Source organism: Drosophila tropicalis, unplaced genomic scaffold (genome assembly GCF_018151085.1).
Source record: "Drosophila tropicalis isolate 14030-0801.00 unplaced genomic scaffold, ASM1815108v1 contig_443, whole genome shotgun sequence".
Taxonomy (NCBI): Eukaryota; Metazoa; Arthropoda; class Insecta; order Diptera; family Drosophilidae; genus Drosophila; species Drosophila tropicalis.
Window position 1 is genome coordinate 5,223,304 of NW_027172907.1, and position 26,513 is coordinate 5,249,816.

General features: G+C 38.2%; 1 protein-coding gene across 1 annotated transcript in view; it reads right to left on the reverse strand.

Annotated features, from left to right (window-relative positions):
- Pura (Puratrophin-1-like) overlaps positions 1-26,513 on the reverse strand; it is a 56,961-nt gene that overhangs the window by 22,526 nt on the left and 7,922 nt on the right. Inside the window, 6 exon segments of the mRNA XM_068286306.1 lie at positions 992-1,115; positions 1,548-1,637; positions 4,287-5,078; positions 6,181-6,304; positions 21,039-21,383; positions 21,443-22,339. Of these exon segments, the coding sequence (XP_068142407.1) occupies positions 992-1,115; positions 1,548-1,637; positions 4,287-5,078; positions 6,181-6,304; positions 21,039-21,383; positions 21,443-22,339 (2,372 nt within the window).

The window sequence follows — 26,513 nt, forward strand, 5'->3', positions numbered from 1 at the left end:
TGTACCATTGAAGATCCTTTGCTAAATAATTTCTATACTTTATATTAAATACTGATCAATTTCATTATATCCTTTTGTTTAAGGTGTATATAAATGTTTACCTAGAAAATTGGCATACCAAAAAAAACATTAAATTCGTCAAAGAATTCATGAATTTGATTCTGTTTTGTCTAAGTGTATTTCTTTGAATTAGAATTGGCCGACATTCACTTGTTAGTGGAGATGTTTAAGCGATCTTTAGATGAAGAACAAAATAAAGTTAAGGCTTAACTTTGAGCTGAGTATAAAGTTGGCTAATTACAATGCAAAACATTTCTATATCAACCGACAATGATCCATAACATCTACATATGTATATGTACATATGTATGTATGTGTGTGTGTTTGTGTGTGTGTGTGTGTGTGTGAGAACGTGTTGAATAGTGTTATTGACTTTCAAGTCTTTGGCTTTTGTTCTATTTTCCATGCCTGGAATTGTTTTTGTTGGAGTTGCATGTTTCCTTTTAGCCAAAGTGGCAAATTGACTGACATGCATTCTGTTGGCCAGACAGCCAGACGACCATGGTGAAGGAAGAGTAGGAGGAGAAGGCATAAGATGGGAGAGACAGTCGACGTCTTAAAGGCTTAAGTGCAGCGACGTTTCTTTCCCAGCGCCTTGGTCGTGGCATTAACAACTCTCTGTACGTGTGTGTGTGTGTGTGTGTGCACATTTGCATATCGACTCGTAAATATGGATGGGTCTATATGGTGAGAGAGTCTATGAACCTTTCCTTCCAGAACCCATGGCCAGACAAATTGAAATGCTTGGAGATTCTGGTTATTCTAAACATTGCGCCATTTTTTTTTTTGTGCCATTTGCGATGCGCCTATTCCCATGATCGTTTGTACGTTCATTCGTTCGTCGTTAGTTACTGCATTTTGACATTAAACCGATGAAGCTGATTTCCCCCACACCAGCCCCACCAGCACCACCAACCCACCCGCAACTCACCTGCTTTCTGGAATTGTGCTGTAGTAGAGCAACAGTGTGGCCAGTTCGTAACAGTTGAGGCCAGCGGACGCCACACAGGCAGCGTTCACACTCACAAGTGGGTCGCCTCGTAGGGTGCGTGTGCCTGCAAAGAAAAAGAAAGAAAAAAAAAAACAAAATAAATTTATACACAGATTGTAAATTGAATATGCTTGGATCGAACTCAATCTCCAATCTCAATCAGTCTCAATTGGTTCGCTCTGGGTGGCCCAAAACCAGCAACCACTTTGATAATGTGTGAAAAAGTTTGTGTGAATTAATTGAAAAGATGAGGAAAAAAAACTGCACATTTCACCAAAATGGCAAATTGGCACAACGGCGGCGCCATCTAGGCAAATTGCCTAACGGGGCGTTAACCAAAAAAAGCGATTTCAATTTATATATATTCAATCGATATAGTATATGCATATATCTAAATTCGACCAGTGAAAGTCTAGAATTATGCAGGAAAATGGAAAGTTTGTCACCTAGCATGATGATGAGAAAGATGATGATGATGCTGTCCTACTACACTCACCTGGTAGATAAACGCCACTGGTCAGCAATTTCTCGGGCAGCTCAGCAATCGAACTGGGCGGTAGCAATTCCACAGCTACTTCACTGGTCTCTGCAAAAATAAAAAGAGAGAGAGAGGGAGAGAGAGAGGAAAAGGGGGAGAAAGAAAGAAAATTAAAAATCGAAATACACGCAAAATAGGTTAATTGCATTTTAAACGCTCTCGATGAGAGCAACAACAAAAAAGAGGAAAAAAAAACCTTGAAAACTGGTTCAGGATCTCGGCACCGTTTGCATAATAATATCATTTGATTAATTTGGCGACAGCAGCAGCAGCAGCAGCGACTCCTAGATGAAAACTAGGTGGATAAGTTAGGTAGATAGGTGGGCAGGTGGGCAGGTTGGTAGGTAGGGGCGTGATGGCTAGCTAGCTACTTGGCAACCGGTTGAATATATCTACATAAATTTCGGCTTGGAACTTTCGCATGTGACAATTTCTATGATAAATGCGACACATTGCAGCGTCTGCCAGAAATTCTGCAACTGTCACAAGACGAATATAACTACCACTACTACTACAAATCGGCCACCTGTTGCTATAAATATTTGAAACGAAAACGAATTGCATCGGTGTTTGGTGGTAGTGATGATGGTGGTGGTGGTGCTGCTGCTGCTAGGTGGAGTTAGTTACTCCACTAAGGCCATAGAGTGAAGCATGTAATTCAATATGCAGACCAGACCACAATTGCCCCCGCATTTGTCAGCTGATTTATGCTCGCTTGCAAATTTCTGCACCCACACCCGAACATTGCGGTTTGGGGTCGGGTCGATTGAACAAATGAATCGCATTCCATTCGACTGGACAGTGGGTTAAGATTTTGAAAAGATTACAGATCAGCAAAAAAAAAAAAACACACACACACAACAAAAGAAAAAACGTTAATAAAATCCACAAAAGTTAAGAAACCTTTCCAAAAATAAAAAAAAATTTAAATTTATACCTATTCACATACGTATACTTGATACGTATACTTAATATTTGCATTGGTACATATATAGGAAATCACATGCAGACAGCGACTTAATCTGCCGAAACATTACCTATATATCAGATTGTTTTACTGAGTTATCAATTTCTAAAATATGGCTTTACATTTTGTATAGTTTCATATTGATCCTATAGCTGAGAATTGATCTTCTAATCGATACAATTTTATAGGTCAACATTAGGAAATTTTGTTTTTGATGTGTTTGGAAACTTAAAACCAAACCATTTCCTTTTCACTTCATATAAATTATAACTAGCTAAGGACAAAAGTTTTTTAGAGTTCTTATAACTCGGAAAGAGTAAAAAACAAAAGTAATTCAACTATGTGTTCCACTATGCCATTGGCTTGCTTTTGGTTTCTCATTTAATTTTCATATTTTAGGCTTTGACAAATTAAAAGGCATTTGCACCGTTGTTGCCGCAATGGTGGAGACAACGACAACGGCAACGGCAACAATATTTTGTGGTTAACCATGTCTTGGCGGATGCAGTGGGTTGCTGCTGCTGCTGCTGTTGTTAATGGCTAATGGGTTTTTTGGTTTTTGTGGTCCACCTGTGGGCAGAGGCGGAGACAAGCGTCACACTCAATACCATAGCCATAGAGCTCAAATAGAACGCACAAGTTGCAGCAGATCTTTCACATGAAGCCAGAAAATTAGCTCTCTCAATCAATAACCATTATACAGGGTGTTCAAACAGATAAAAATATATATGTATCTAAAGGGTCTGTAGTCAAAACATGCATTGTCATTTACAGCTTTAACTAGCTGTTAAAAAATACATAAAAAAAATAGTTTAGAATGATGATCATTTTGTATATTGTATGGCCATTTCAATATGTGGAGTGGGCCAACTTTTATTAACTTTTTAATGACTAGTAAACAGTTTATAACTAATCATTAAAATAAACTTGCCAAATAGTTAATCTCATTAACGTAATGCAATAGACATGTGGGACAGACAATCAAAAGAGTTTGGATCAACATTTGCATTTATTTATTTTTGTTTTGGAGTGAAAGTGTTGTTAAATTCAAATAAACATAATTCTTAACAAAATATCAGTATGAATCTAACATAACTAAGTAAACTGTATATTGAAAGTGATTTCACTTTCAACTTATCTCCCTAGTATTTCTCACTTTCGCTAGAATTCAGGGCATCTCCTATCCAGTTTTAGTTCGCAGTTTGACCATTGGGTGACTGGCCACTACTATCATGGTCAATTATCTTTTGCCATTAATTGAATTAAATGTTGGCAAATTTATGAACGTAAAATATATCAAATTAGCGCTAAATTTGTACACTATCAAATACTGTAGACAACTTCAAAGTGAGCGCTCGCTTGTCCGCTCTATATATACGATTATATACATGTATATTTCTTTTAGCTGCGGGGCCTTTAATTGAATATTTTTTAGCTCAAACTGAGATTTGCATAAAGCGGAGAAAAAAGCAAATACTAAAAGCAAAATTCACGCCCAGAAAATTTTGCGATAAGCGAACAACAACAAAAAGGGGAAAAAAAAACCACCGCCCAATGCAATTTTGGGGATGGGAATTGAAAAAGCGCAGTTTGAAAATGGCAGGATATATTTTTTGGATATTTTTTCCGATGACAGGCGTATGCGTAATGGAATATTACGTATACGTATTATGTATGTATGTATGTATGTGTGTGTGTGTGCTTTAATGGAAAGAAAAATAGTATCTTACCCAGTGTTGTTTGATGTTTCTTATTGCCGTTGCCGTTGCTGTTGCCATTGCTGACACTGCCGTCACTTGGCTCCTCATCACTGTCGATGTGCGGAAATGAATTGCCCAGGCAGAAGAGAGGCAACGCTGGCGATATGGATGCCTCTATTGGTTTTGTGGTGGTATCGTTGCTGTTGTTGTTGTTGTTGCTTGTAGTAAGTAGCTCTTCACCAGCACTACTCGAGCTGGAGCTAGAGCTACTGCTGCTACTTCTATCGCTGATATTACTATTGCCAGATGAGGTGGAATTCATGCTATCCTGACGATTGGTCAAACGCCGGAGCATGTAACGGTTGTTAAACAGTTTGTTTTTGGTTATCAAATCGCTGCGTCTTAATGCACACTTGGGTGAACCAACTAAATTGCTGTTGCCATTATTGTTGTTGTTGTTGTTGTTGGTCTCATCGAGATGTTGTTGTTGTTGCTGGTGGTGCTGGTGCTGGTGCTGGTGCTGATGCTGCTCATCGGTCTTGGTAGTAATGGCAGCAGTTGCTGCTGGCATCTGTAGCTCATTTAGCGACACACGCTCAATGCTACGTTCCACACTGACCAATAGATTCTGCAATAGCTGCGGCAATTCACCGCCATCGGATATCATTGCTGCCGCCATGGACATCTCCAGATGCACTACGCTCAGCGGCAATTGTTGTGGATTTTTATAATCAATGCAATAGCTTTGAATATTATTGCTCTCTTTCAGACGGGACGAGCGCCAAACAGCATATAGCTGTGGTGTGGCCTCTGCGCCAAAGTCTGCAAAATCCAAAGCAAAAACAATGTTTATTAACTTATTACAAAAAAACTTCTCCTACCATAATATTGTCTTTGTAGACTTTTTTCTTTCTCTTTTACACTCAAGGATTTAGTAATTGTAAGAACCGCTACAAATTTCGCCAGGCATTAAATGGCAACACTGTCGCACTTACACACACATATTCGAAAAGTGTTTTTACTCTCCATTTTTTACTACTAACACTCTCCCACCCACTCACTCTCTCTTTCATTTAAAATTAACCGCTCGAAGTGTTTATTTGTTGCTGCCAAGTAAATTCTTATTTCTTTTTGTTTTCTTTTAGCTATAAAAGTTTCAATTAGGAATAAAAATTTGGATCTGCATAAATAAGTTTGGTTTATTCATTTGTGTTTCCTTTGTTAAAAAAATTTTAAAAATTGCTAAGAAAAAAGAATAAAAAACTTTGCACAAGCTGCATGGAGAGAAAGAGAGGGACAGAGAACATTTCACGTGTGCGTTTATGTTTGTGTGTGCGATAGAGTTGCGGTGTTGTTATTGTGTGTGTCAAACAACAGAACAAAATGGAAACAAAAGGAATTAAGAGAGCACAATTGAGAGTAATTAATAAGGTAAGTGCCTTTTTGTGTGTTATTAAATTCTTTCCAGCTAAAGAAAAAAATTAAGAAATATTAACAAAAAACTTAGTTCTCCTTTTTGTTGAAAGTTGATAATAACTTTCTAGCAATAATATTGAATATAAAAATACAGGTTTTTTCACACCGAATAATAGGGATTTTTCATTTATCGAAAGGATTTCGTATCGAAACGTTTTTCAATCAATTTAGAGTTATAAAGATATTTAATAATTTCTGATAGATTCAGGTTCTGTGTGAAAAAAGAGTTCAGCATATTTAGTAAATGAAACTAAGTTTGATAACACGAATCTTTTTTGTTTATAATTGTTCTACAACACTTTCAATTTATTGCGTTAGTTTCACACTTGTAATTTAGCTACCCACTAATATATTATTAAGAGTCCACATTGATAAATTAAATTAATTTTTTTTTTTTTTTACGTTTCGGGCATAATACTTATTGAAAGTGCCTAAACGACCCACTTACCCAATTTGATGCACAAAGACAATTCGTTTGGTTGCAGTGCGTGAGCAATTTCAGCGTCACTCAACTGCAGCACCAACTCTCCATTGGGTGTAGCCAGGGGCCAGCCGGCATGCCATAACCAGGACTGCAACGAAACGATAAATGGAAGATTTGCCCAGATTGAGTAACGAAATCATTTGCAAAATTTTTATTATTACAACGATTACATGTTTGTGGTCAGTCGTCGTCGGCTCTGCCGACACAAAAAAAAACAAAAAACAAAAACACAAAAATTATGTAGACAACAACACCCGCAAGTGCTAAGCTGCAAAAAAAAAAAGAGGAAAAATAATACAAAAATGCACTTGGAATGGGAAAGCGCACATGGAAATTATTTATATTGAAGTTTCTATGCTCTCTCTTATTTGTTATAGAGATTCTTTCATTTTAATCTTAAATATATCACGTCAGTCTCAGTTATCGGTTCTACATAACTTTTATAGAAAGTTCTTTAGGATAGAATTTCAAAAAATTAAATATTTATAAATTGTTTCTATTCATAAAATAAAAACCCAAATCTATTCCTGTTTCCATTCTGTACTGGGTAAGTAGGGAAAATAGTATCCTTTTTTAGTTTTCCATAATTCAACTAAGATTCAAATCTATCATTTTCGATAAACTTAATTCTTACCTTTTGTCTTTTCCACTATACCCTTTTGCTTTTTGGTAAGTGTATGAGAGGGAAGAAAAAACCATGGCCCAGACACTTTCCAGAGCATTAAGAGTTTAGAGTTGCAAATTTTTTGCAAGTTTGGAAGTTAGCTGGACCTCTGTCTCATGCCCTCCTACTGCACCACCTTAGCCACCTTCGTGCCCGCCTCCCCCTATGTTTGTCTGTTTTGGGCCTATCAGAGATGGGGGGCAAAAAAAAAAAAAAAAAAAAACCGAAAACAAAAACGGTTTTAAGCTGCTCAAGTAACCAACCAACAGGCCAACAGGCACCGCCTGGCGATGTAAAATTATAGATAAATCATGCAAGTCAAACTTTAGCAATTTTTGCTAATTTTTGGTTATTACCCACAGCGTTTGGACAGTCAAAAAAAAAAAAAAAAAAAAAAACGCGAAAACCCAACGCAAAAGATTTCACCCCTACGGGAATGTGAAATCGAATTTCCACTCTCAGTGTACATTTTGAAAGATTGTTCAACTTGGTGACGGGAGGGGAAGAGTTGCTGGTGTTGTTGTTGTCAGTTAGTTTTGGTGTAGTTTCAGTTCAATCCTTTTGGCTTACTACTATTAATTGTTATGACGCGAAAATGTGTTTTTTTTTTTTTTTTATTTTCCTTTAAAATTGTTGATAATTTGCTAGCAATATTTCGTGCATTTGCTGTAAAAAATTAATCAACTGACAACATGAATACCCTCTTTAAAGCAAGTGCAAGAAAAATATAAAATATGAGAATAATCTGGAATGGGATCTATGAAAAATATAGCTTTCATGATTTGAATAATTTTATCACCATCAAACATTGATGAGATTAACGAGAGAAATGGGTTTAAAGTCGCCTGATTTGTCGACGATTAGTGATGGATACTTGGGGGAAAGAAGTCTAGGAAAATAACCTCATCTAAGAACTCATCTTGAACTATTAAACTTGAAGAAATTGAAATTGGACTTTTATTCTTTGGAAGCTTGAAAATGCTCTTAAATGATTTTAAACTATATATTTCTGATCAAATTGCACCTACCTCGATTTTGCAGAGGTATATATACTTATATGAAGTAAAGACAAAAAAAAAAGGTGCGCACTGACTTGATTTATAGCGCCTTTTGAACCAAATAAAAAACAAAAAAAAAAATACTTGGATATTTTATTGGTACACACACACACACACACACACACACAGACCCCACACAGCAGAGACAACAACAACAACAACAGAAAACCAAAGACAAAAAAACAAACAGTTGAGCAGCATAAATCAATTGTTGTCGCTGGACGTTGACGCAGAGCAAGGGTTACGGATCGATGTGCGGGTGCGGATGAAGGTAAGAGGGTATGAGAGGTTCTCTCGTTCGAACGAAATCCATTCAAACAGAAAATGATCAATTTTGTCATTTGATCAAAGCCGCAGCAACGATCGCAACGCATCGTTTACAATCGATTGAACAAAATGATCATCGCCGAACCGAACCACACACAATGACAGCGACAACTTCCTTTGCTTTGCCCCGGTCTGCCCCTTTAAAGTCTCTCTCTCACTCTTTTAACCTCAACCCCTACATCCCATCTCCATTGCCATCCCCCCCCATTTAACAAACCCATTACCCCTTTCCCCCTCTCAACTATTCAGCTTACTTTGCTTGGGGTATCGTTGTATAAGCCGCAGAGTCGTCAGAGTCACCACATGCTAAAATAATGATTTTTCGTAACATTTTCTGCTTGATTGCCTCTGCCATTCGACTATGGCCGGTGCCGGTGCCATAGTCTCCCACCATCTGCTCCTCCTACTCCTCCTCCTGCACCTCATCGACCTTCTCAATCGATCCTCATCGCTCTTGGGGTTCTAAATCATTGGCATCGCTGGTTGCTTGTCGCTTCAGTTTCGTTCGAGTTTCGTTTCATTTCGTTTTTGGTTTCGTCGTCATTGACCCAAATGCGCGCGTCGTTCGGACGCCGCTTGTCATTGTCATCTGATGGCGTCGCCTATACCGCCATTTCAGCCCCCAGCTCCCAGACTCTGTCCCAGGTCTCAGATCCCAGATCGTAGAGGTCCCGCCCTTCCTCTCTTTATCCTGACTCTAACAGTTTCAACTTGAGTCTCGATGTTGTCTGAACTTTTTCAAAGTCAAGGGTTTTCCTTCAAATGGGTTTAGGGTATTCTAGACATTAAATATAGCGAATTTCTAAGGATTGTGCTTTCAATAAGTCCAACACTTTTTTCTCTTCCATATGTGGTCTTAAGTGTATTTTACTTTTCTTTACATGTCCATCTTTCATTTCTTTCTAAAAAAATTAGTTATTAACTAGGACACCCTCTTTATTTACATATGCAAAGTTCCTGGTTTTAATCTCATGTCGTTTGTGTTTTTGAGTCTGCCTTATTTCTTTGAATTCCATCTTCTTATTAGATTCTTCAATCTTTCCAAGAACTGCCCGTAAGAGTATCAAAATATCAACATGAAATTCTCATTTTTCGAATTTTGTTAAATTTTTTTGTGAAACATTCTCGTTTAGTTAAGTTTTTTGTATTTGTTCTTTTGTCCAATTTGTTTTGCAGCGACAAATTTCCGTTCCTATGGGATTCATACGTTTTTTTTTGTTTGTTTTTCGAGCTACCTTTGGCTGAGGCCATAAATCTTTTTGGGCCTTCAATTGAGGATTTGTCGGTTCGTCCTGGCTAACTGAGAAACATGTATCATCCAGTTTTTAAGTTTTTTGCCCCATTCCCACGCCTTTGATGTTGAAATCTAAATTACCGACTGACAAAAGGCTAAAAAATAAAAAACACAAAAACGAAAACGAAAATGAAAAATAAAGGAACCTAAAAACCAAAAATCATTCAGTTTTCGGCAAGCTCTGTGAGTAATCAAACCGACATGAAGTGGCATTAGCATATATGCAGATATTCGCACAGACCTATGTAAAACATATATGTATATATATATATATATAGGATTTGTACAAAAAATATCGCAGCGTGTGGCGCCCAGCCTATGGCAATTATTCAATGCGGGTGCAGTGCCAGGGTGCAGTGCCAGGGTGCAGGTCGTTAGGAAGGCAGGGAAAACGCATTGGCGAGGCAAAGTCGAAGGAGGACCGACTGACTGACTGACTGGGAGACCACCATCAGAGTCGGCCAACGAAAAAAAAAAAAAAAACAACAAAATTACGCATGCAAAGGCGCACAAAGGCGTTGCACAAAAAAGGAAAACAAAACGCAACGAAAAGACACTGACAGACGGACACGGAGAAACAGAGAGAGACACTCAGACTTAGGGACAGATAGACAGACAGACAGACAGTCAGACACACTCATCGACACATACATTTCTGCACTTGGCTTGTTTTCTTAATAATTTATTAAACAAAAAAATAAAAATAAAATACAAAACACAAAAAAAAAAAAAAAAACGAAGACAACTTGTTGGCCGTTGGCCGGCAACTTGTGTGGTGCTGCCGATGGTGGTGCGGTGCTTGTTGCCTGTTGGTTACACTTGGGGTACAAAGTTCGTCAACGCCCAACGCAAATTTTATGCTGTTGTTTTTCTATTTTCTGTACATTTTCTGCCCCCACCCAATTCCTCTTCTTCTCTTCTTTAAGGTCTAACAATAATTAATTTGTTAGCAGAAAGGGCCACACCTGGTCAAAAGTGCCGCTGGCTTTAAAAAAAATATTAATAATTTAACACAAAAATAAAAAAAGTCTTTACTTGGCATTTTATTTTTGCAATCCCCCTAATTTACCATGAGAAATGTTTGCTTCGTTAACTCCATTTCAATTTCGATTAATTAATAAAGCCAAAACCAAATGACTTAATTCAAAATTTATTGAATATTTGCACGATGTTTTCGTAAATTGGATAACGTTGAAAACTTTGTTTTAGTTGGAAATTTTGACCTTACAACTAGTTAAATCGTTTTTACCACAACTTACTAGTTACTCTTTACTTTTCATTAAGCTTTTACATATAGAATTATATATTATTTTGACTTATCTATTAAATATTTTTTGTTTTTTTACTGAAGTTAAATTAAGCTAGTTAAAAAAAAGAATATTAAAATTGGCTCACATAATATTGGCTATTGGAATGTTCCTTTTGTTGGTCAGGTTTGAATTGGAGTTTTGGGTTTCTTTTGAAATTTTAGTTAACAATTCCAAGGAAGTGTTGGGCAAAACTATTTCATAATGAAAATACCTAAAATTGTGATAAATATTTGTTCCCTATTTGTGCTGTGGAAAAAAAAAGACTTTGAACTTTTCGCATAAACAAAGCGGATTCACTTAATATTTATTGCAGTCAACGTCACATTTCCGCTTCATCTACCAGAACGGCCATCAAGAATAGAGGCAGAGGTAGAGGCAGAGGAAGAGATGGGAAGAAGAGAACCATCGGGCACCATCAGTGCCGCCGATTCAGATCAGTTCAGGCCAAAACCGCATGCCACACCTACAAATTGTTTGTTTTGACTTGTGGCGGGCGGCAGTTGGCTGATGGGGGATTGGCGGAGAGAGGGGCAAGTATGTGTGTGTGTACACTATGCTCCATATGTGTGTAGAATTGTGTACATATTTTGCATGTGGTTGCAACAACCAATGCTGCGAAAGTGAAGCCCATGGAGAGTGACAGAGTATGAGAGAAAAAGAGAGAGAGAGAGAGTGTGTGTGTGTTGATGGTGGCACATGAGAGATGGTGATCGGGGAAAGGTAGCGGGGTGAAGCATTGAGAGACCAAAATAGATCAGGTCTAGGCTGTCATGCTTGTTGCACGGTCGGAATGTGGCGGCTTGCGTTCTTGGAAGCTTCTCTTTGCTCCTCCCCGCCCTACGTCTCCCCCAACAAACACACACCACTTCCTCCACCTTCGATGCCTTCTTTTTGCCGGCCCTTGATTGCAGATGCTTGCAGATGACGATGCCAAATTGTTGTTCTGTGCTTTTGCTTCATTTGGTGTTTTGTTTTTCCCTCCTTTTTTTTGAATTTTGTTTTTCTTTATTTTTCTGCGCAAAGCATCTTCAAAGCGAATCGTTTGTCCGGGCGCAGGCAGCTAAAATGATTTCATTTTTGCAAAGCAGGAAGTTGCTGCTTACATTGGCCCCTCGATTGGGTGTTGAAATATTATAGGGCAAATGGAGCCAAACACTGAAAAAACCAACATCAACACCACAACCAGCAACAATAATAACAACAACAACAGCAACAACATGCAACAAAAATTCAAGCAGAGAGCTGTCACATTTGGCTTTGGCGGTGAAGCTTAAGATAACAAAGCTCATTCGATTTTGTGGCAACTTCAAAAAAAAATAAGAGAAAAAAGACGAAATGCTGAGGCAGGCACAAAAATTGTTGCAGAGAAAAATAAAGTTGCTGCTGGTTGGTTCGTTTTGCTGGTTGCTTGCCTGGTTACATCAGTTCACGTAATCTCGTAATGAAACTGTAGAAGCCGATCATGACCATCACATCATGGTGATAGAGTAGAAGACGACGAAGCAGAAGAAGATGTTGCAGGATGCTCAATTACGACAAGTAGTGCTGCAATTCGCTTGGCCACGAGTAACAGCAAAAACCGGTACAACCAAGGCTAACTCTCTTCGCTAACTCGCACACAGAGACTCTCAAAACTGTGAGACTCTCTAGAGGACCATTCGTTCGAGGTTCTGCCGCACTCCAATCAACCACTTTCAGTTCACAGCTGATCATGAACTTGGGGGGGACGGGGAGGACTAAAGAAAATATCAGCTGAAAACGAGTTTTTATGGCATAATAACAGAAATCTCTAAGAAGCGGACAAACCGACAAAGTGAGTGCGACAGAAAGAGAGAGAGCACAGAAGGCAAGAGAGAGAGAGAGAGAAAGCGAGACACTTATCCAATCGATCCTCAAACAATAATGATGATCAAAGTGTTTCTGTTTCTAATTCTACACCGCTTAACATCAGATCGGAGGAGAAAAAGGAAGAGCAGGGTAATTGAAAAACTTGTTACCTACATCAATTTCAAAAGCGGCCGTTAACTTGTTAATGTGCTGCAACTCTCTATAGGCCAAAAAACTTAACGAAAAAGCAAAAGAATCTTCAATAATCAGAAAAACGTCTATGATGAAAGGGTCGTCTTCCCTTTCTTTCTAATGGCCTCTCCTCTCTCGCTCTCAATCTCTCTTCAATTTTCAATAAGGAAGTGCAATATTTGTTCAGCAAAAACAAGTAGCAGAAAAAGGAAAAGAAAATCAACTATAGCCAAATGCATAAGGAAAATTCTAAGAAAATTTTTACTTCAAGTTGTAACCACGAAATAACATTTGGAAAAATGGGAATGGGCACTGGGCATTGCACATGAACATGGTTATAGGGTTGGAATGGAGGACACAATAACGACAACGAGGGCGAAAAAAGAAGAAAAAGGAGAAAAAAAAAACATCAGCGACAATGCCAGGTAAATCGAAATAAACTTTATGCACGTAAAATTTTAATGAGCACAGCACGAAGTCAATTTCAATGCTAATCCGGCGGCCAAAAAAGACCCAGGACCGAACACACAGAGCGTCCAAAGACCGACTCAGTCTTAGAGAGTTTTTGACCAGGAGTCGGCAGCGGGAGTTATTTGTGTTTTTTTTTTTTTTTTTTTTTTTTTTGGGGAGGGGACCACCGGGTTTGGGGCAGAAACTGGAATTGTCGGCGGGGTGGATGGAAGGGGAAGTGAGGAAGGGGGGTTAGTCAGGGAGAAGGGGGCGCGGGACTCAGTATCTGCGATTGTTGCACATGTGCCCTAAGGCCACAAATCACGAAGGTGGCGCGATCTGACATCCTACTCACAACAGTTATCCTAAGGCAAGGTGTCGGTTGGTCGGCCGGCGTCCAAAACACTGCCCAACAAACAAATTTATTTTATTAATTAACCTTGTACAGTGTTGTCAAATGCCTTTGCTATAAAAATCAGTGTTGCCCAAGCAACTAAAAGTGTAATTGAACTGTTTTAGTTACTTAAATTTCAAAAAAACATATTCTCAAGTGTTTTAAGATTTATATGATACAGAATAAACCTTGTCTTGGACAAACTATCGATTCACTTTGTCTTGGTTGTGTGGTGTAATCAAAAGAGTTACGCTTGAACTTGACAAATGCACAAATAACGTGATGCCGAAACAAATCCTAGCCCAGAGTTCGTCCATCCGTCTGTCTGTTTGTCCGTTAGCTGGTAGGTACACGTAATTTATTATTGAACCATTTATTAGAGCGTGTCGTGGTCTGGGGTTTCTTTTTTTCTCCCCTTCTTTTCTTTTTTTTTTGATGGTCGTCGTCGTGGTAAAGTCCACAATTCCACAAACAATTGTCGCAAGGGCTTGTCAGTCACTCAGTCATTCATGGGTCTGATGATGATAATGATCATCATAGTGATGATCATCATCATCATAGTGATGATCATCATCATCATGATGGGAATTGACGGCTTCGTTTGTGGGTAAACTATTTGGTTTGCTGGAAGCGTTTTGCAGGCATTTGAAGCAGCCGTTTCCCACACTAAGGAATAGCAGCAACAGTGTCCACGTCCACGTCTACATCCACATCCATATCCACGTCTGGGTTTGAGTCCGAACTTTGTCTTTGTCTACCTGTTGTGTTGGCATTGCAGGAAGCATTCACCTTCTCCACAAATACACAGAGAAGGAGAGTGAGAGAGAGAGAGAGAGTGAGTGATCCGGGGAGAGGTGGAATTGGGTGGGGGGTAAACCGAAAGCAAAGACAATGCTGATGATGACACAAAAAAAAAAAAAAAGAAAAAAAAAAACTAAACAAATAAAAACGCCAGACAACAACAGGCAGCCAGTCAGCCAGTCAGTCAGTCAGGAACATACAGAATGTATCTGCCAGGTTGCCATATGTTTATATGTGTTGTATCTGTCTGCCACTTGCCACTCCTCCCATTCCTTCGTACGGCCAGCCAAACTGCGACTCATCCCCAGCTAGCCTGCGGCTTTTGTCTTGGCTTAATTACTAAGCAAGTCACACGCGCTTGAATTATTCAAGGCTATCTTCTGGATACCAAATGACGCCGCGCTCCTACTTGTATCTATTGCGTTTGCCACCACCAAAGCTAAGCATCCCATAAGTTGCAGTATCGCATTGCACCACACACACACACATGACACACACACACACACACCTATACATAATCAGATAGTAAATCTAAACATCATCTATCTCAGACCTCTCTCTGATGCATGCGTCTAGCCAGTCAGCAACATGGAAACTTAATCTTAATAGAGTTGATATAGAGATAGTAATGATTAGTGGAGTGGGAGAGGGGATGAAGCAGAAGACAGGAGGTGGGGCATGCAATTTGAGGCGACAGCATTTACTTATGACTAAGTATTTTATAATGAAGTGGCAAATGTGTATCTATAATGCTGTTCCACAGTCGGATAATTGTTGGACATTATGTGGCAAATACTCTGAATACAATGAATGGCAGTTTTTTTTCTTCTTCTTTCGTTTTTTGCCTTCATCTTCGTTTCATACATTCCCAAGAAAATGACAACAACAACAAAATCAGCTAACACAATGGCCAACAGCAATTCCCAAAAGCAAAAGATTGTAATCAATATTATTGATAGTCGATTGATTACTGAAAAAAAGAAACGAACTAATGGTCAGTAAAATGAAATTCGCTGAATATAAATGGATTTAACAGAGCTTAATTGAAATACTCAAAAAACAATATATTTCTAGACAAATAGAAAACATTTGAATACTTATACAGATTTCATTCAGGAATTCTGGGAAATTGACTAAAATTACTACATCTTCTTGGGGATTGAAATGCATTATTAATATTTGTTAATATTTAGTACATTAATTTATAAAAGCAATTAAAATTTGCTACGAAATCGTAAAGACCATTATACTAAAGGAATTAAGTCAGTTAACAGATTATTTTGAAAAAGTGTACAAATTCTATTGTGTGGAAATATAAATGAATTTGGTGAAAACCTCGAAATTTCTCTTAACATTACACACGTTTCAGCCAAGTTAAGACAGTTCATATTCTTTGTTGGCATATTTGAAACCAGAATCCCCTTCAGATGGTATTGTTATTCTTTGAATTAGAGAATTGTGAAATTGAAGGTATTGAGAATGTAGAGAATTTGCCATGCAAAACGATATAAACGTTTGGTATCTCTATTATTTATTTAAAGTTGAAATCGAATTGGAAATGTTTATAGAAGTATTTAATCTTTTCATTATGCAAAAGATGTTTTCACTTGCATTGCCAAAACTAGTCACATATCATCGATATCCTTGACGATGACGACGACAACGACAACAACTTCCTCCAATTTGAAATACCAAACTGCAGAGCATAACTATGATCATGTAGATACCTATATACATAAGTATGTACGATTTGTGATTGCCATAACTTTATGCTTAATTCAAACAACACGTGTTCGCATGGCCAATGCATATAGACACACACACACATACACGTACATAGGATAGTCCAAGGAGTAGAGTGAGTGCATTTTACAAGTTATTTTATGCAAGCCATAAATATGCACTTTACACTTTGCACATTTCTTTCTTTCTTTCTATGTATGTCTGTACAGAAACTCAGAAACACACTAGACCAGATGCTCTTAGTTAGACCAATACAAATACAAATACAAAAAAAAAAGAGAGAGAAAAAAACAAATACAAATACAAATATATAGTCACAGTTGTAGTTGGGTTGAGCTTAGCCAGGAGAAGGCCTCTGGAGCCGGAGCTGGAGCTGGAGCTGGAGCCTGCATACAAATTATGTACAAACATGTTTTCAGAAATGTTCAATTCATTATCGCTAACAAATGCCGATCATGTTGTGTGTTCAACAGGCACACACCGCACACTCTAAACACACACACACACACAGATCAGTTCAAAGCACTTTTCTGCAAATTATTGCCAACTTCAATTGCAAACAACCTATACATACATATCTCCATCTCTCTCTATCTATATATATGTATATATATATATACATACCTCTATTCCCATTCCGATTGATGGGCGTCTGGTCAGTCTTAACTCAGAAGCTGTTTCTCTCGTCCATCGTCTGTCTGTCTGTCTGTCTGTCTTTTCTCCTCTCTCTAATTGTAATTGCTGTTGGGTTAAGTGATATGCCATGTCCATGTGCCTGAATCACTATTTAGTTCTAATAAGTTTAACCAGACTGTACATAACCCCTTCTACTCCCCCAACCATAGCCACCTTCATTCAAGCACTTAATACACAATTTCCGCTTACAATTTAAGGCACTCAACAAAAGCCCTAACACAAAATAATAATAATAAAACTAAAAAAGAAAAAAATTAACAGAGAGGGAAAAACCTGAGTACTTGTTACCCTTTTACCGGGGTTGCGTCTGCGCAGAAAGAATTAAATTACAAAACACAACAGAACCAGAACCAGACCGAACCCAAGCGAACAAAACATATACAGAACGTGCCCTCTTCTTTCTTTCTGTTCGAAATATACATATGTACATATATGTATATGTTTGTGTGTATATATAGAGGTACCTATGTATAAAGGAAAAAAAAAAACACAATTTAATGATAAACAGCATATAAAAAATGAAAGATTCTGTAAATTTGACATCGTAGAGAAAGACTGGACAGATACCCTGCCTCTTTGACAATCAGCAGAAACAAGGACAAAAATCATGAGAAATATTTTCAAGCTATTTTCGATTTTAAAATAAAGCGGAATTGATGCCTCCTTTGTCCTTTTTAAATGATAAACAGATCAAAATTTCATTTCAGATCTTCTTACTCTTAAGTTAGATGATACAACTTCAACTTCATTTAACTTTAACTTCATTTTAACATATAAAATATTTATTAAAACACCTTTTTTGACTATAAAAATAAACATTCGAAGGCAATTTCGATAGATCTCTTTATTTGTATTAAAATTAAGTAGATAGACTGTAAGTAGCCATAAATGTGTTTGTGGTCATAAGGCTTATGTACTCAATAAACAAATGATAAATACATTTGTTAAGGCTTTCAAATGTTTTTGTTAATACCACTAAGACACACTTTATACATATATGTGTTTAAGAATATATTTTCGGTACATCTGTTTGATGTAAAAATATTGAAAAAATATTAATATGCCCCTATCTAAAGGGTATGAACAAAAAGGAACGGGAACAATCTCAACAAACTTTCATTGAGTTTTTTTGATTAAGTGTAGACAGCAACAGCCAGAGCAGCAGCAGCAGCAGCAGCAGCAACAGAAATTAAAAGGCAATTAACATGCAGCTGGCAGTTGCAAACTTGGCGCCCTCTGCTGTTGCAGGTCAGAGAATGACTATATATTCTATATATGTACATATGTATGTAAGTATTGCCCACAGTTTACGACTTCAAATCAGCAGCAAATGTGTGTAGTAATTTTGCTGATTGATTCAAATAAGTTGCAGAGTTTGTATAGTTGCTGATGTACATAGTTGCTGTTGCTGCTGCTGGTGGTGCTGCTGATGGGTTGTAAGTAGGTCATCTAGTGTACACTTTACAGCCTCCCACAGTCTCAATGCTTACAAATGTGCGCCACATGCTAGCCAGCAGCAGTGCGTATGGTTGAAAATTATTATAAATTATATTTTAGACACGGCTCACATTCGTTCTGTCTGGTCCGTCTAGCTGTCCGTCTGTCCCTCCCTCCATCATGATAAGCTTAGAAAATATTGTCAAGAACATATGTCCGTATATAAACTAAGTACTGTCGATTTTTCCATGGTTAAATATTTGTTGTTTCTCTTTTTGTTTTTTATTTTTACATATTTTTTGTAGTTTTTCGTTTTTTTGAAAGGGCAGCCCACACTTGTCTTGTCTTTTGTCATTGATTTAAAAACAAACCAAACACAAAGCTCTCTATATTTTATCTCCTTCTGCATTTGCCTCGACTTTGGTTTAGTTGAGTGGAAATATTCTAACAAGTTGCGTGGGTTTTCCACGAAGGACGTCAGAGGCTTCCGTGGTCTGTCTGTCTTTCAAATGCAAATTTTATAAAAACAATTGATTTTTATTTATGTTTTGTTTCATTTTGCCTGCCTCTGAGGTCAGGGTTGTGCAATTCAATTGAATAGACAATTAATTATAATAATTATGTTTTGTTCATAATTGTTAATGAACTTTATCGACAATACCAAAAAGGAAAACAAAAAGCATATTTGAAAATCTTAATAAATAATTAAATTCAATACATTAATAAAAAGCACAGAAATTACCTCGATCACACACGGTGAGAGAGATGAAAGACAATTTATTTGACAAGAAAACTTCGATAGATTTTTTTCTTTTATGGCGGTAATTAAAGTGTTTAAGTTTAACAAGGCACTTTTTTTTATGATTATTACAATTCTCTTTTATTCCGATAGAAATATGTTAGCCACAAACAATACCAAAAAAAAAAAAAGACAGCACAATAAAAAAAAAAAATTATTTTCGCATGAAAAGATCACACAATATTAAGGCACTTTTTTATATTTCTGCTTTTTTTTTACTTTCGTGTTTTTTTTTTTTTTTTGTTTTTTTCTTTTTCTTTCTAACACTTTTGAATGAGACACATTCGTTTCTTGTTGTTGTTATTGTGATTGCAGTTGTTTAATATATATTTCTTTTGTACTTTTTATCAATTTATTAGCATGTTTTAGATCTGATTTCATTTGGGTAAAACTTTGCACATTTCTTTATCGGCTTAATGGTCACAAAACTACGAACGCGAATCCAAAAAAAATTAACAATATTAAAACGTTGCAAACGCTTTTCGCTGATGTTGCACGTTCTAGTTAAATATTTGATTCGATCTCGTCTTTGTTGCCAAGTGTCCTCGTCGTCGTCGTCGATTTTAGTTGCTTCCGCCTACAAGACTGCGCGCCGCGAGTTTAAATCTCTAACTGAACTGCCAGACAGACCTGTTTACATGCATGCAACACGCTTCATGCTATCGCTCTGTTAGTTTCGACCAATATTAACAGAGCCTGTTAACAGCAGAGGCTTGGGACAGCACACGCTAACATCAAATTGATTGCTCATAACAGTATAATTGGCATAATTTTACGTTTTTCAAATCGCATTAATAATCAAAGATTAATTGAAGAATATCCGGTCAACCTTTTTTTTGTTTTGTAATTCGCAACTTGTTTTAGCATTGGAAATATATTGTGTGGTCTTTGCAACTTTGGAGTTGTTTAGCAAAGCCTACTGAAGTTTTCCGGAAAATACCTAAACAGACAATCGGTTTACCTTTTTGTGCAGGCTATGAAATTTTCTTCTTCAAGGACTTTACCCATAACTGGAATGTTATTTTGTTTAGGTTTTAATACAGACAGATATCTTATTCAATTAGATATATGTATCTATTATGACTGGATAGTATCTACAGCATATGTATGTCCTGTCTGCTTCTGTTTCGTATTAACAAAGGGAACTTCAGGTATGCAAATCACCGATTTGGATAAATTTTATAAGTGAAAAGATTTCAAAGCATATTGGCCATAAAAAGACATCTCAAATATTAGGTATACACACATATGTATGTAATAACATTCTACCAGTATGATCAATTTAAAATTAACTACCATAAATGCCTCTTCTAGAATTTCAAATACTGTTTCAATATTTAAAAGTAAACGTCTTGGACTTTATAAGGATATTAAATCTGTTTAAATAATTCTAAATAATAAAGTATAAATCACATACCTTTTCATTCTAAATTTTAGTAGCTAAATGAAAAGCTTTGTATGCCTCTACATCTACTACTACATCTATTCTGATGCTTTTTTTTTTTTCTTTTGCATTTCATTGTCGTTGATGATTGTTATGGAGTTGGGAAGAATGTGGGGTTCTTTGTGCCTATGCTGCCGCCAGTCAGTGAGAATAATAGCCGGCAATTCTTTAAAATAACTTAGCCAAACTACTTACAATAAATACTTTATTGCGATTTCAACTCCTTAAATTGCTCAACCTAAGATTACTTTACATTGGAGTCGCCACTAAATGATACATATGTACATATATCGTTTTCGTATCGTATGCCTGTCTCTCTCCCTCCCTTGGTACGGATTGTTCTATGCTGTATTCTGCTGGAGATGGAGATGAAAAATACCACTTACCTCGCCAATTTGATGAGTGGAGCGCAGTGTTGCGGCAATTTGTGCAAATTTGCATAGAAATCGCTGCTCGAAGCTAGGAAGGCTGCCCTCGAAACGGCATGCGAGTAGATCACGTGCCTGTTGGATTAATATCGCACGCGTGCGTGCCCAGTAGACGGGATAAATGTGCGACAGATGGCTGTCAATCAGTTGGGCCAGCATGGTGTCCACCTCAGAGGGTATCGAACAGTAACTCAAGCAAGTTGAGGGATCAGCTGAAGGAGGTGTAGGACTTCGAGTCGTGGTTGACTCAACCAAAGGCATTGCTGTTGTTGTCGACTGTTTAAAGGCGCCCCATAAAAAGGGCTAAGAAAGTTAGTGGGATTTTGCAGGCGAACTTTAACTTAAAATTTAAGTTAACTTACTTTGGCGTTGGCGTTTGTGTTGGATTTGCAGATGGAGTTAGTTGCATCCTCATCCGCAAGATGTGGCTCCAGCTCGGCGACCGCCTGCAGTGTTGGCAATGGTGTTGCTTGTGTTGTTGCTGCCGTTGCTGGTGGTGTTGTTGCTGGTGTTGATGCTGGACCTAGACCAAAGTCAATGGGCAAGAAGTCGGTATAGGCATCATCTCCGCTACCAGAGTCTTCCTCTTCTCCATCCACTACAATGGCATATCCACCATCCTCGTCGTCAACGTCTTCCTTCTCTTTTGTGGTCGTCGTCGTCGTCGTCGTGGGTGCTGTCCTGTTTACTGCCTCATTCTTGATCAATGTTATTGTCGTCGTAGTGGTTGTTGTTGTTTTTGGCTGTTGCTGACCCGTTAAGCGTTGCTTGCATTTCTTTAGATAGTTGCGCACTCGCGACTTGCTGCGGTTCAAAGTTGTTGTTGCTGTTGCAGTTGCTGTTGTTGTTGTTGTTGCCGGGTATTGACAGCACACATAATTAGCATTTGCAGACAACTCCTCCCTCTCATCCTCATCTTCCAGTTGTTGCTGCCGACCCGCCTCTTCCAAGTTATCCTCATCCTCTTCATCCTCCTCATCACTGCGAGCTAGGGGCGCAGGCTTTTTGGCCTTTTCCATGTCCCTGTCCATGTTGTCGTTGGCCACTGCTGCCGGCGCTAGTTTTGGCTCCACCTTGGCCCCGTCTTCGCCTTTGTGCTGGTCTTCATGGACATCGACATCGACATCAACATCGACATCGATTTGCGTGTCATTCAGCACCAAGATCTCGCTTAAATGGCCAACCTCCGCTAATTCCGAGCTTTCAATGGTCTGGCCTGCTGCTGCTGCTCCTGTCTCAACGTTCGTGTTTGTGTCCGCCTGGAAAAAGAAATGCAAGACAGTAGACACGTGTGAAGTTCAACTTTGTGTAAGGGCTTGGTTGTAGGCGTAACAAACGCCCCCCAAACCCACTTCACCTTTCCCGACCCAACCGTTCCAAATGGGCCAAAGTTCTTTAACTTTAATTCCGCACAAGGCAGCAAATGCGCTGCATGAAAAATTTATTCGTTGCCCAGGGTTACGGCCAGTACATTGGAAAAAAACTAAATTCGAATGAAATGCCTCAAATTCATTTCCTAGCAATTAAATTCTTTAATCTCCTACCTCCCTGCTTCTAAACAAAAAAAAAAAACAAAATACGGTTAGTCATCTTACCATGACCACAAAGTTTTAGCCCAGCAAATTTATTTATTTGCAAGGCGGTTTTTCTTATCTGCCGCGATTCAGGTTAGTTATTTCAAAAATATGTCTATAGTCGTTATGATTTAGTTTATAGTTTTTTATATTACTTAAGTTCAGTGTGCGCAGAGAGAGAGAGAGAGAGAGAGTGCGAAGAGGGATAGAGAGACCAGGGCAGGCAGGGTTGGGGTTACCTCTTGTTGTTGCATGTTAAAAGTTAAACAAAAATCAATTGGGGACACAGCATTGATCCAAAAGACAACGGAAACTAAGGCAAGAGGACCAAAGAGACATGGTGTGATGGGTAGAAAGGGGCGAAAGGTAGGGTAAAGGGGGCTAACATTGCTGCATTGTATGGCATGACAATCAAATGAAACGTCAAACGTTAGTTTTGTTCGTTCATTTGTTTGGTTTTGTTGTTGCCTTTTGCTGGTTGATGTTGCCTCGGTTGTCGTTGTCATAGGTCAAGTGTAGCACAGTAGAATTCACTTTCTTTTACACACACACACACACACACACACACACTGAAACAAAATGCAGAAAGAAAAAAAAAAATAAAATAAAATTTGAGCTCCGCACAAATTTTCAGTGAAAGTGGATGGTGGACGCCTCCTTTTTGGCGGCCTAAACAAAACATTTGACCATATTACACATAAGAAATACCAAGACACACACACACACACATGCTTCTATACAATGCCCATGGAGCATGTTACCGAAAATACAATGTGACATTTTGGCATTGCTATTTTCTGTATTTCCCTCTCATTTGATTTTCCATACCATTCCAATAGTTATTTCGTTTTTCTTTTTAGTAATTTTCCTTACGTTTCGTCTTCTTCTTCTTCTCTACATCCACACCCACAATAACAGAAAAAACATTTCGCCAAAGACAACGAAAAGAAACGCCGACGACGACAATGAAATGCGACCAACCCGGCTTGTATTGTATATCATACTAAAAACACAAAAACGAACAAACATTGTGGCTAGAGTTAGCGCTGCAAGTCCTTTAGTCCTTTTAGCCAGATCTAATTCACTAAGTGACGATGCAAGCAATTGGCCGCCAGATGTCGCCATTGGGCATATGCGCATGCGCAAAATTCAAAATAAATTTCCACAATTTGTTCAAAGCTGAAGGCACTTTGAAGTGCGGCCGACTCGATGCCCAATAAATACCAATAAATATATCATCAATATACCTTCATACATACATTTTTCCTTCTTTTTCTGTGCCACATTCCCGCAAGATTTGGGTGCTGCCTGCTGCTGCTGGCCCGTCCAGTAGTGGCCAGAGGAGGTAAATGCAATTTACTGTCATGCCAACTCTCATATGACCAAGTGCCGGACACTGCTCATCAATTAATTGCCCTGGTCTGGGATATGATGCTTCGGATGGGGGGATTGTGGTTGGGGGTATCTGGTTTTGGGTCTGGCCCGCCTGGGGGCGTCATGCGTAGCACATTGCATCTACATACACGTACACATGTACAAAGCCGGCTGCGTCTTGGGCAGTGGGTCGAGTCAAGTTAACCCGCTGTTCAAATTATGGCCGCGCGTCAAAAGGAAATCGAAAATGTTGCACTAGTTGCTGCTTGCTGCTTGAACAAGCCATTAAAGGAAGGTCGCTTCACTGCACCGACAACAGAGCACAGCATAGCAACCTTGGGGCTATCAAACCGATTCCGAACCATTGGACCACTGACCACCATTGCCATAGGCATTGGCCAAGCTTTGGCTGGCTAGCTCTCTTCTCACGCGTCTACAGTTTCAACTAACGCCATCGTGACCCAAATTGAAATCACTTCAGACCTCAGAGTCGCTTTTTTTTTCTTTTTGTTTTTGGCTAGAGATAGTAAATCAAAGAGAAGGCGACCAAAAGAAGGAAAGAAAAAGCTAAAACAAGATTGGAAATTAATTTTTATGCATCTCTTGTCACATTTGTGTTAATCAAAACATTATGACTGCGTTTTCTTTTATTAATTGAACAACCTCAGCAGCAGCAGCAGCAGCACCAGCAGCGGCAGCGCCAAACACCTGTGCCCCATGCCACACTACTGCCCACAAAATATAAAAATAGAGATTGAGAGAGCAAGAGGTAGAGGGAGCGAAGAAAAAAACCAAATTAAATTTATTGCGTGTGATTTTGATAGGGGAAAAAGATATACCAGAAAATATATTGCGTCAGTAACTAATTTGTTAGCCAAGTTGTCTGCTTGCCTGCCTGCCTGACTGCCTGGCCTAGACATTTACAACGGGGCGCCGTTTTCGGTCATTTCGGCAATTTCGGGGACATTGAAAAACGCTTCAAGCAGCAGCAGCACCACCACCACCAACAGGGCTAGTCCGTCTCTTGTGTAGGTGGTGCAAATTGCAATTGCGCCCTCCACCATAAAAGTCACTTGCCACTTTACTTGACTAAGTGTAGGTGGTGGACAGATGGGACAGATGGATGGATGGTTGGATGGATGGATCGTCGTTGCTTGCTCCCAAATTAAGTGACAGCATGAAAAGAAAATTGAAAAACTAAAAAAATACATAAACTTGACGCTACCAAAATGCGGGAATGCGTGTCGTTAATGGACTTGGGTCTAACCTCTGGACCGTGGCCATCGAAAGAGAAATGGACACAACAAAGTCAACGAAAGAAAGAAGGAAAGAGACAAGACAGGGACAACAAGGAGAAGGCCAGAAGGCCGCAAGAGAAATTCATTTATAGTCGTCATTAAATTGCATTGGATAAACGAAAAAAAAAAAAACGAAAAACAACAACAACCAAATGCCATTTGAACATAGTTTTTACTTTTCCAAAAGCAAAAAAATTAATAAATAATAGCGAAATATTTTATGGTGTAAATAAATCCTGAATTTCCAACAATTTGGCGCCACCAGGTCTAAGTGGGTCCTCTAAGTGGAAGTCTACCTGTTTAACCCAGACTAAATCTTGAACCTAGAACTAGCTCACTGCATTCCTAATATTAACTATCAACTAAAGTTGTTTGTTATATTTAATTCAAAAAATTAATCAAATCCTGAAAACGATTGCTAAGATAGGTGTAAAAAATTGGTATAAAAAATTTATATTTCTTCACCAAAAATGATCGTAATGAAGACTTTTCCATATAGTTTTGGTTTTTAATTGATGCAAGGATATTACATAAAGAGGGAATTTCAAATAAACAAATTTTTAAGTCCACTAAGTAAGGTAATACAAATTATCATGTATAGAAATTTCAATTAAATTTCCATTATCTAGTTAATTATTTTTTTGTCCATACGATTCAGATGGAAATTTGTTGGGGAACATTATTTTACATGTTAAAGTGAAACTGTGCATTTGAAATTTTGTGATGTTCACAGTTTATGGGGCCATCAACCACACTACTTTCTGAATCTTATTGAAGGTATCATAAAAAAAGTCGACGGGATTAGATGATAAATGTATGGATTTTCAAATGGCTTCAATTTTAAGGTGTTAGATGCCAAAACTTGTAAGTTAATAGTCGATGGGATGGCACGACCAAGTTAACATCGTCATGTGTAGCAAAAGGCACACATTTTGTATGTGATTTAAATTTCTATTAACTCTCTTCCACAGCACATCACTCTGTCTCTGTCTGGCAGAGTGTTATGTGGTTTTTCATTCACTATAAAAAAATTTGGCATGCAAAAGTTTTGATGTATCCCCAAATCAAAGTCAAAGGCAATGTAAACGAAGACTGAGAAATGATGATGTTAAGAGAAGATGGGAGGATAGGATGGTCGGTCGGTCGGTCCGTAGTCATCATCATCATCATCCTCATCCTCATCCTCA